The sequence below is a fragment of the Microcebus murinus genome, chromosome 4 (genome assembly GCF_040939455.1).
Source record: "Microcebus murinus isolate Inina chromosome 4, M.murinus_Inina_mat1.0, whole genome shotgun sequence".
NCBI lineage: Eukaryota > Metazoa > Chordata > Mammalia > Primates > Cheirogaleidae > Microcebus > Microcebus murinus.
Window position 1 is genome coordinate 77,144,542 of NC_134107.1, and position 12,217 is coordinate 77,156,758.

At 46.9% G+C, this 12,217-nt stretch overlaps 1 protein-coding gene across 1 annotated transcript in view; it reads left to right on the forward strand.

Moving 5' to 3' along the window:
• Window positions 1-5,785: 5,785 nt before the first annotated feature.
• Window positions 5,786-12,217, forward strand: part of ENDOD1 (endonuclease domain containing 1) — a 29,937-nt gene continuing 23,505 nt past the window's right edge. Inside the window, exon 1 of the mRNA XM_076002451.1 lies at window positions 5,786-6,160. Within this exon, the coding sequence (XP_075858566.1) occupies window positions 5,861-6,160 (300 nt within the window). The 5' untranslated portion in view covers window positions 5,786-5,860. The remainder of the gene's footprint in view (window positions 6,161-12,217) is intronic.

Consider the following 12,217-nt stretch of genomic DNA (forward strand, 5'->3'; position numbering starts at 1 on the left):
CTGCATGAAAAGATTGAAAGTCATTCCTGCCTGGAGTATTAAAAGTTTCCTAACAACTGGATAAATATCCAAAAGACAGTCGAATGTTCCAGAAGTGCTGAGTAGTTCTATGGGCCAGGTGTATTTTAGTGCAGGTTAAGGTGAGGAGAGAGAGAAGAGTGGATGTGCATGTAGATGCATGTGGGCTTCCTCTAAGAGATCTGAAATTGCCTGGTATTACTTTTTTTTTCTACCTTTTTAAATGTGGTTAAAAAAACAAAACATAAAATTTACCACCTTAACCATTTTTAAGTGTTAAGTATATTCACATTGTTGTGAAACAGATCTCAAGAACCTTTTCATCTTGCAAATCTGAATCTCTATACCCATTAAACAACAACTCATGTGACTTTTAAACATCACCCAAAGTTTAACTTTGCTAGAAGGAAGCCAGCTCAGCCCACAATTTCAGGCAAGCATGACTCAACCTCCTGCTGCTTACCCATCAACAACTCTCTGGACTCAGTAAATCACTTTCTGCCTCCCACCTGTGGCTGAGCCTCCCACCTGAGGCAGGCTCTCTTTGGTTTGGTCACTATTAGGAAAATAAATCAGGCATTCTAACTCAAATAGGAGCTACTCATCAGCTTCCTCACTGCTCCCAGTAATCCAAATTGGGTTAACTTCCCCATCATTTATCAATTTCTTGTAAGTGCTAGAAAACCTAAGAGAGGAGAGCCAATGAAGTAGCTTCAGGGGCCTGGACATTAATTATTCTAGTTTTCGAGTCATGTTTCAACACATCTCATAATTATGATTTTCCACTATTCCCATTGTCTTTCCAGAGCTTCTCCCCAGATTAGCCTATGTTTTTCTTCTCTGCACTGTACATCCCTTATCAGAGCATTTCTCACACGATACTGCAACTGCTTGTCTGTCTTCCCTACCACACTTCTAGTTCTGTAATGCAAAGGTCTGTGTCAGTCTCGTGCTGGAATGGAGGTGGATCCAGCATTTGTCAATGTTACAGAGCTCACTGGCTACATGAAGGCTCTCCTGCATTGCTCTTCCCTGGCCAAAGGCAGAGCACTTTGCAGAGGATCAGTTAACTTCTGCTTTCTCTTCTGGGTGCCCACGTGGCACTGAGATGTGCTGGTACTGAGGGCCATGAGAGCAGGAGCCAGGCTAAGCTTTGCTTCCCCTTAATATCCAGCATCTAGCACCATTGCTAGCTCACGGTAGATGTTCAAAAATCATTCTGAGAATGAATGAATGCATTAGAGCAATGAGAACCCAAATGAAGTTTCATGGAGGGAGGGTTTTTTCTTTCATTTATCTACTTGCTGTAATGGATACTTGCTCTATAGCAGGCCTTATGTTTATGTCTAAGGGGGAAGGATACATTTATGATACAGGGGAAGCACTGGGCTTCACAGGTACAATTAGAAGGAGCTCTTAGCCTCACGTAGAGCAGGAGGGGGTGAAGGGTGAGGGCATGCTTGTCGGGAAGGTGGGTGACGGAGGAAGGAATAGCCAGATTGTAAATATAAAGGCTAGATGGAAGGAGCGAAGGGATGGGAATGGGCGGTGAGAATTCCAGGCAAAGGGACAGGTTCCTTTATGATGGAAAGAAGTTCAAGGACAAGAGAGAGCTTTACACGGTTTCATGGAGGTGCAAGAAGCTGAATGCTGCTTAGAGATGGGGGCAAGGCGGGTGTGGTGAGAGATGAGGCCTTAGAGGGAGGGCTAGGTTTCAGGGGTCAGGGAGTCAGGCTGCACCCTAGGATGGATGGAGAGAGAGTGAGGGGCTGCTGGGGTAGGATGACATCACCAGATTTATGTTGGAAATTCACCCCTGCTGAAGAGTGGATTGGAAGGGATGACAGGATAAAACCTGGGCATGCTTGGTTGGAGGTGTAATGGTGAGGGTGCAATTGTCATCGGAGCACTGAAGCAGGGGAACAGTGTCTAGTTGAGTTCATATTTTGAAACAACTTGGTACAGAACCCACCAAACCACAGAAGTGCATGTCAAATGTCATTTCATTCCACATCAGCCATTACTTTTCCTCTTTAGGCCTTTGTTGAAGGCTACTGACTGATGTTGGGATAGGCTGGGTATGAATGCAGACCCCTAAGAGGGTCTGGTTTCAAACCTCCCCTGTGAGAAGAGACTCAGTGGAGAGAAAAGGAACTAAAGGTGACCCAATGGAGAGACATCAGTGAGTTACTGATGGACATACGTGGATGGCACATACAGATGCTACTAAAGACAGTCTTTCCCTGGCATGAGCAGTTAGCAGATACTATTATTAGATCAAACACTCCTACCCTTTTATGTAATTTGTTCCAGAATCTTGGGGTAAGAACATTTGTAATTTGTACAAGTAAGTTAAATACAAATTTATCTTTGCAAGGCAAGCACATTAAAAAACCCCTCTGTTGTCTTGTACTATAAACTAAAGAAAATAAAGTAGACAAAATCATCCTGGCTGTGGGTGTGCAAATATTCACTGTATATATGTGTCAGTCACTGATGCGGGGCTCGGGGAAAACTAGAATCTGTCACAGGGTGTGGGGGAGAGGTGGCAGAGATATTTATGCTTATCAAAGGTAGGGGGGGAGGGGTCAATAAATTTTGAGAAACAGTAAATTAAAGTCCTTTATATATTCTACTTATATAAAGGCCAGTAATTGTGTTATATTTGTGTATATTGTGCAATTGTGTTATATTTTGCTTTTGTTAAAATATAACATAATCATCATATTTTACATTTAATCACTCCAGACTGGTGGTAGCCACTGGGGTCAAGAGGCTAAAGAAACACCAACTGCCCTTATTCCCAGAAGTGTATGATTTAGTAGAGAAGATAGACACGGGAATCATTAATACCCTAACATGATAAAGTACTGTAATATTAATAAATACATGTTCAAAGAGCACAGAGAAGGATTGATTTCTAGTTATTTCATTCTGTTTATGTAGTTCTTTATGGTTGACACCATCAATTGACAGTGGGAAACATCTATAATCAATCTGATAAAAGAATATGAATACTAAAAGTTCTATAAAATCTATAATCTTCCCAGCACCCCAGGAGAGGCATCATTTCTATGAGAAGACATGACTGAGGTCTAAAAGGGTGAGATGACTTGACTCAGATACCAGTATCAGATGACCAGGGTCATCATGCAGATCAAAGGGCACTTTAAGTCTAGCCTCTCTTGTGATATCCCACTAAATGTCTTTTTTAAATTTTTAATTAAGATACAAATTTAGGTTTCATTTCAGGAACCAAATGTAGGCAACATTTTCAGGCATCCAAACCTGTAAGGAATTTCTTCTTCTTCTTTTTTTTTTTTTTGAGATAGAGTCTCACTTTGTTGCCCAGGCTAGAGTGCCATGGCATCAGCCTAGCTCACAGCAACCTCAAACTCCTGGGCTCAAGCAATCCTCCTGCCTCAGCCTCCCGAGTGGCTGGGACTACAGGCACGCACCACCATGCCCGGCTAATTTTTTCTATATAATTTTAGTTGGCCAATTAATTTCTTTCTATTTTTTTAGTAGAGACGGGGTTGCGCTCTTGCTCAGGCTGGTTTCAAACTCCTGACCATGAGCAATCCGCCTGTCTCAGGCTCCCAGAGTGCTGGGATTACAGGTGTGAGCCACCACACCCAGCCCAGGAATTTGTTCTTAAACTACAAAGAGTGTTCTCTAGAAAATGAGTCGCCTATTCTATAGGCACACCTTACAGATGTGCTGGGACCTAGAGGCCAGGCTTGGGAATTAGAGAAACCTGGTTCAGACCTGGCTCAGGACTCACTGGCTGTGCCATCTTAGGCAAGTCTCCACAGCTCTGGTCCTCAATTCCTCAAGTGGCACGCTGGGAAAACAGATGACATGCTAAGGTATTCAGTAAAGGCCCTAGCCTGTGGAGCTGCCCTGGCCACATCCCCGCTTACCACCATCCTAGTCCAAGTTACCGTCTCTCGTCTGGATTATTGCAATTATGGTTTTATTCCCCCCATTTATCCTGGGCCACTTCAATCCACCAGTCTCAGCCCAGAAAGCAAACAGGATTGTGTCACCACCACTGAAAGATCAAAATCCCCAACATGATTTATAGTATTCTTCCCAAACGGCAGGCCATGAGCCATTAGTGGGTCATAAAAACATTTTGTGGGTCACCACCAGCACTCTTTAAAAAAAGTGAAGTAGGCCGGGCGCGGTGGCTCACGCCTGTAATCCTAGCTCTCTGGGAGGCCGAGGCGGGCGGATTGCTCGAGGTCAGGAGTTCGAAACCAGCCTGAGCAAGAGCGAGACCCCGTCTCTACTATAAATAGAAAGAAATTAATTGGCCAACTAATATATATAGAAAAAATTAGCCGGGCATGGTGGCACATGCCTGTAGTCCCAGCCACTTGGGAGGCTGAGGCAGAAGGATTGCTTGAGCCCAGGAGTTTGAGGTTGCTGTGAGCTAGGCTGATGCCACGGCACTCATTCTAGCCTAGGCAACAAAGCGAGACTCTGTCTCAAAAAAAAAAAAAAAAAAAGTGAAGTAGAATAGAGCAAAAATATGAAATTGCAATGCTGATCATAAGCATTAGAATTATTTCATGAAACGTTTTCGCATTATGGGCTTTGTCAAAAAATATTTGAAGGCCTCTGGTCTATAATACCCTGCATGATACGACCCCTGCCTCCTTCTTGAGCCCCATTTTCCATAATATCCCCCTAGTTCTCTGATCCTTGCCCACACCAGCCTTCCTTAAGTTCCTCCGGGGTACCATGTTCCCTTCTGCAGAGACCTCTTAGCACGTGCTGTTTTCCTCTTTGCCTGATGTCATCCTCAGGGCTCAGCTCAGATGCCACTTCCCTGGGCAAAACTTCCCAGACTATACCCTGATCCCCCATAGGGGTCAGGTTCTCATAGACCTTGTTAGTTTTTAAGGATTCCTTTAATAGCACGTTTCTTTGGTTAATGACAGGCCTTCCCACAAGGATGTTGTCTTCGTGACCACAGGGGCCCTGTTCTTTTTTACCGCTGTTCATAACCCAGCGTCCAACTCGGGCTGGCACCTTGGCATTGAGAAGCACAAAGGAAGGAAGGAATCAGCCTATGATACTGGCTGGCCTCCGTCCTTTCTTGGTATTGGTTTTGTTTCCAGCTCTTGCACCAAACAAACCACAGCAGGGGTGTACTGTCTGCCTAGGTTAGGAACTTCCTTTAATAGGATTTCTTGAATCTCTGGGCTTATGATGAGCTAAAATGAACAAAACAAAAAACACACAAAAACGAAACTGCATCGAAGTTGCACACAAGAGCGGGCTGGTGAGCATTTCGGGGAGGGGGTAGGGGGAGACTGATCTTCATCAGGTTTCAAGGAGGGTCCATGCCCATCCGCACCATGGAGCCACAGCCTCGCGAGCATCTCACGCCGCCCCTTTGCATCCGAGAACCTGGGGCGGCGCCAGAGCAGGAGGCTCCTTGGCGCCCAGCCTAGGCGACCGTCCCTCCCCAGCCCCTCCGACCAGGCCGGCCCCGTCCAGACCTTCCACTCTTCGCGGCGCGCGTCCCCGCGGGCTGCTGCGGGCAGGCGGCGCGGCGGCAGGTGACCTGCGTCTCCAAGCCCGGTGCAGCCCCGGGGAGCCCGGGCCCTAGGCCTCCGCAGCCATCTTCAGGAAGGGCGGGCGGGCAGGCGGGCGGGCAGGCGGGCGGGAGGCGCGGCCTCGGGACGCGGCCCGCCCCCGCCGCAAGGGCCGCCCCGCCGGGCTCCGCCGCGGCCGCGCCCGGGTGCCCACTTCCCCTCCCAGCGGCGCTCGGCGGCGTCGCTCGCTCCCGGCCCAGCCCGCCCGGCCCGCCGCGCTCGCAGACGCCGCCATGGGCACCGCGCGCTGGCTCGCGCTGGGCAGCGTCCTCGCCCTGGCCGCGCTGCTGGAAGGCCGGCTCGTGGGCGAGGGCGAAGCCGGCTTCGGCGAGTGTGACAAGTTCTTCTACGCCGGGACCCCGCCTGCGGGGCTGGCGGCCGATTCCCACGTGAAGATCTGTCAGCGCTCCGAGGGCGCCGAGCGCTTCGCCACCCTGTACAGCACCCGGGACCGCATCCCCGTGTACTCCGCGTTCCGCGCGGCGCGCCCCGCGCCCGGCGCCGCCGAGCAGCGCTGGCTGGTGGAGCCGCAGGTGAGCCGGGGGTGCCCTGCGGGGCCGGGGGCGGGGCCGCTGGGCTTGCCTCCGAGGGGCGCTTGGCAGCCACCGCGAGGGGCAGGGCCGGGAAACCGGTTTCGGATGCACCCCACTGTGCCCCCCGCGCCACTGCCCGTCTCGCCCCCTGCCGCAGCTGCCGTGAGAGCTTGGCAATCAGGAGCCTTCAGGAGCCTCAGGGGCGGGAGGCCCCTGTGGGAGGTGGTTCTCGCTACATTTCGGCGCAGACATCTGCAATGTCTCCTTGCTTTCTTGAATGGTGAGGAGCGTGAGGCAGAGACCCACACCATTCGGACCCGCAGAAAGCCTAGGCTGGGCGCTCGCAGGCCTCGGCGGGCGCACGCCATAGCCATAGCGTTCATTTGGGGGTGGGCAGGTGGGCATTTTCATCCCCATTTTACAGACGAGGAGATCAAGGCCCAGGGGGTCGAAGAGACTTGGGAAAGACCACCCATTTGGTAAGATAGGGCAGGCATTTTGGCTAGAAATTCATTGCCCTTTCTCGTAGAGACAGCTGCTCTTCTGCATTGCCCGTTGTAGCCAGTAAATCCTTCCCTCTGCGCACAGCGTTGAGTAAATTCCATCTCAGGGCGTGTTGAGTTAAAAAAGCAAAATAAAGATATGGATTTTTAGAAGTGCAATGGGATGGTTACAAATAGTAGGGAACCATGATCACCTCCAACAAATGGGAAGGACATACCAGCTTTTCCTGACTCTTACCAGACCACTTGGAAATCATGTCACCTGTCAAGGTGTTCTGTCCCATTTGGTGACAGTGACCAAACACTCCAGGAGGCCCCCAGAGGCCCTGCTGAACCTGATGGCTTGCTCTTAACACATGCTGGCTCACCCCTGCTCAGTTGGTATCCCCTCTAGAACACCCTGCCCAGGTTCCCCTTTGAACTCTCCCCAGCCTCCCACCCCTGCCCTGGCTGCTGAGGGAGGAGCTGTCCCCTAGCCCTCCCTTTCCTGATGGCCACAGCTGCCCAGGACCACACCGGGGCTTCATTCAGAACCCACGGGTTGTAATCTCATTCAGATATTTCTAGCTCTGAGATCTTGGCCCGGGCCCAAGCAATCTGCACCTAGTTTCCTTATCTCCTCCACATCCTTCCACCTACCTCACCTGTTGGCATAGGACCTATGAGATCAGGCATGGGAAAACACTTGTAAGTCATACACACTTAAGACATCTTTTAGTCTAAACTTAGTTTTACCCCAGCTGCGCCCTTAGAGCTGGCATTATGTCCTCCGCACCTCATTTGGCATTGTGATTGTGTGCCCGTGAAGAGGACAGATGACCTGGTCCTTTCCCTTTGATGATCTCATCAACAGCTCTGGGAGACAGAACATATGCACGAGGAAGTCCTGGGAATGCATGCTAAACAAATTTCAGTTAAATTCAGAACACATTTAGTAATCACCTGCTGTATGCCAGACATTTAGGATACCAGGAGAGCTGAGTATAGTTCTGGAACTGAAAGGCTTCCTGGTCTGCAGGTGGAGTTTGCTAGGTGGAGAGGTGGCACAGTATTTGATCAGAGCCTCGCTGTGTGGGTTCAAATCCCAGTTCCTGCACTGACTAAGCTTTAAACTTGGAGATAATTGCATAGGCTGGTTGTGAGGATTTAATGAGTTCCTGTGTATAAAGTTCTCAGAGAGGCACCTGACACATAAGTACTAGCTATTGTTATGACATAAGCAAACCGCCCATAACTTAATAAAGGTAAACAAAGTCCTATGAGATTTAATCTGTCTTTGAGGTGATGAGGAAAGCCTTAGGGGCAGCACCTGAGCTTTTATTTGTACTGTGTCTGGAAAGATAAGGTGGAGTTCAGAAGGGAGACAAGAAGGAAGAAGGTGTTTCAAGCAGAGAGAACATCATGAGTGAGAAACGCATGGCAGGGTCGGGGTTAGTGCATGGAGAGTGGTTGGAACAGGTGGCCTAATACAAGTGTGTAGATTACAGCCTACTCAAGCGCTCAGAATAAAGGGAAATGGTGGAAGGGAAGGATCATCGGGCTTAGGGAGGCAGAGCCATGTATGCAGCTATTGAAAGAATGAGTCATGAAGGAGCATGATTTGGCAGACAGAAGTGGAGGGAACCAAGTCATATAGGCAGTGGAGGCCCTGGGTAGGGTCGTGAAGGACAAGACTGGGGAGATTAAAGAGGATGGGGAGGGAGGGGAGAAATAGTTACAAATGGCAGCTTTGGCGGTGGGATGTTCAGTGGTTCTGAAAAGTACAGGAGACCAGTGTTCCCAGCCTGCTGGAGAGGGCAGAATGGACACCGTGGCTGAGCACTGCAGGCTACGTTTCCCTGCAGGATGGATGGGCTCCCCAGAGCCACCTGCCCAACCTCAGGTCAAGTCAGCCAGGAGCCAGAGAGTGTTGGGAGGGAGGGAGGGAGGGAGGGAGGGAAGAAGAGGCACAAGATGCAGGAGGCTCCAGAGGGCACTGCAGCAAACCTCACCCCCACCCCTGAGGCCCGCCTTGCAGCCACTGCAGAAAGGTGCTCCAGGCTCAGTGTGTCCTCCTGGCTGCTTCCAAGCACTTTGTAATGCTGAGTTGCCTTGTGCCCACATTACCTTTTTATGAGGTCATTGCCATCAAGAGATGAGTCAGGCAGGGCTACATTGACACTGGGATTCCCAAAGCCCAATTCAGCAGTTTTCCGGGCCATCTTACAATTACCCTTTGAAAAAATCTCTTAAGTCAAGGATCACTCTTGTGCTTAAAATTCTAAGGTGTTGGCTGCCCAACACCTACAGGACAAAGTTCAAACTGCAGAATGCAGTTTATAAGGCCCTCCATGGCCTGGCTGCTGTCTCTAGCTCCAGCCTTGTTTGTCACTATGCCACACCTTCTCATTTTATATTCTAGCATTATCCAGCTGCCCAATGTTCCTCTCGTAAACCAGACTGTTCTGTCTTATTTTGCACATGCGGATTCCCTTCACCCCAAATGATCTTTTTACACTGCCCCCATCTTGCCCTTCACTTCCTATCCGACTCCCTCCTTTAAGATTCTACTGAGGTGTCACCTCCTCCGGAAATAATTCCCCACCTGATTTAGATCCACCTCTTGATTTAGGTCCACCCCTTAGGTGCTCCTGTAATTTCTCCATTTTTCCACTTAACATATTGTTTTGCAATTACCTGCTTAGGTATCTGTCTCCCCCACTTGAGCCCTTGAGGGCTGATGACTGCATCTCACTTACTCTTGTATTCCTAATGCCTGGCACATAGAAAGCACTTGATAAGTGTTGTGTAAAATAATTTGACATCAGGAGGATCAATCAGGCAGCAGTGGGTGAGATGTTCTGCTTGAGTTTTCTCAGTGGGGAGCTTCTTGTTTCAGAAGCTTCTCCATAGGCAGCAAGCAGCTGCTGTTACAAACATGCTCCATCTGCAGAGCTGGAACCTTCTGTGAGGCCCTCTCCATCAGTCCTAGCTGTGGCCTTTGGAACTATCCCAAATGATTTAGATCTCTTGTCTGCTAACAGTCCTTTAGCGCCGGGTCCCATGTCTGCTATGTTGGAGGAATTTGTAGGGGACCTTCTGAAGGACAGAAGGAGAAATTTAAAAGGAAACAGAAAAAAAAAACACAGAGGGCTGTTGTGGGTTTTATGTGGAATGCAGTCACTTTTAAATTGAGAATGGAGAAAAGGCGAGAAAGAGATGAGAAAACGTGTCCCCATCTGGCATGGTGGAGATGGTTTGGAGGGTTTCCGGGCAAGACTCCAGAAACCTGAGAACTGGATTCTGGTTTAGTGCAGGAAGCCTCAAACATTTTGGTCTCTTGACTCCTCTGTATTTAATGGAAGACTTTTGAGATAAGGTACCGATGATGCCTTTGTAAAGTACATTGCCAATTCATGCCAGAAGCCAGCATGTCAGCCCCTATCATTTTACAAACACGAACACTGGAAGAAACTGGCCTTATATTTAGTAATAACAGTGTATGGTTATCTAATCTTACAAAAACACTGTGAAGTAGATATTATCCTTTTCATTGTAGAGATGGGGAAACTAGCTCAGAGAGATTAATTGAGGAACCTAAGGTCACACAGCTTATTTTCGAACTCATGACTGATTGCTCCTGGTCCAGTGCTCTTTTGATACACTGTGGAGGTTCTTTGACTTTACAGGGGATCCACTACATTAATGGTTTTAGGACTTTAATTCTCATCTTTTATATGCGAATCCTCATTTCTACTCCATTTCTATTTCCCAACAGTCACAGGACAGGTGGGAGCACATATTTGGCTGCATAAATGTTGCTCAGGTGTCAGTGTTTCTAGAGTGGAGAGGGGATGATCTGGTTAACTGCAAAAGCATTTTCCTAGAGGGCACAACAAGGTCATATTTTAAATCTTAATAAATGCACATGAACAGTTGTCACAAGTCAGTTTCTTGATTAAGTCCTTGATCTTTTAATTTTTATCAGTGGTCTCTTGATTATGTAACCTAAAACAGTTAGAAATACTGTTTAATTTACTCTAACTTCAGCCTTCTTTTCATTGTGTCAGAGAACAGAAATATAGAAGATGTCATATACTTAAATTTCTTTGTAAGAAATGCAGCAAACGGGACAATTCTGATTCTTATTGGTTAAGAGACTTAATCCAGGTCTGTGGTCTGCCATTGATAAGCTATTTGACCTTTAATTCTTCCAGCCTTATTTTTCTGATCTGTTCATTAAAGGTAATAACAATGTTTACATATAGAGTGTGGCAAATAGGTAAGATAACACATGTAAGCATGTAGCATAGTACCTGGATTATGGTAAACTCAGTAAATATTAATATACATACTTTATTAAGGTCTTACTCCAATAGGTGCTTGGCATGCACAAATATACACACACAAACACACTAATGGAATGTTGATTTATTAATAGATAGATGATACCTACAATTGTACAAATCTCTCCTAAAATGTAAATCATCTCTTTGTGTATCTTCTCAAATGCTTGATACATGTTCCACAATCATATAATAGATGCTCAGAAAATGCGTAGTGAGAGATTAAATGAATGGCTGGAAAGAATTAGGTGATAAAAAAAAACAATAACAAGACAAACAAAAATAACCAAACAGGTACCAGAGATTCCTCCACCCTCTCTGTCCTGAGCAACCAAGAAGGGTGTTGCCACAAAATAGTGAGCAATGGCATTCCAGTCTATTGTGCTGAGCCTGGGTACAGATGGGAAGTGCCTTACTTGAGGGAATGGTTCTATAGCCAGTCACTCAAACAGTTTCTTCCTTACCATGGTACAAACCCCACATGCTGTCCTTCATTCCATTTTTCTGTTCCTCTGGCTTTTTCTTCATCTTTGAATTCAGTGTTTCCATTCTAGGTCATTCTCAGGATCAAGTTAAGGTACTTGCCCTATAATCCTGGCAGAATGTTTCAGGGACATTTTGTCCTAAACAGTTCAGGTGTGATGATGACTCTCTATACTATTATTTTAGTTCACACTTAAATATGGACAGTCCAGGAAAGGAACCATCATTTATTGATCCCTTACTATGTGCAAAGGTCTTTGCAGTCTAACTCATCTCACCTATGTAACAACTCTAGGTATTATGATCCATGTTTTATAGTTTAGGAAACTGAAGTTCAGAGTGGTTAACTAACTTATCCAAGGTCACACAGCTGCTAGATGGCAAAGCCAGGACTGGAGCTTATGGCTGCCCAAATCTAAAGCTCTTAGCTCTCTTTCTATTCTGTCATGCTATTTCCATTAAAATGTCTGTTTTTTCTCCTAAATCCAAACTGGCTGACTAGATTTATTATTTTATTTTTATTTTACTGAATTAATTCAGTTCTTGGCTTATGGCTTGGTTTATGGCCTTGCGACTAACACACCATTCTTAAAATCCCAGCTTCAGATTGCTATTAGCTCAGTTATTAATTCATGGTGATTGAATGTAGCTTTCTTTGAGGAATAAAGATTTTATTCTTTGGGTTTCAAATTTCTCTTCCTTTTAAACTCTCAGCTCTAAAAGTGACAATACAAGAAAATAAATCC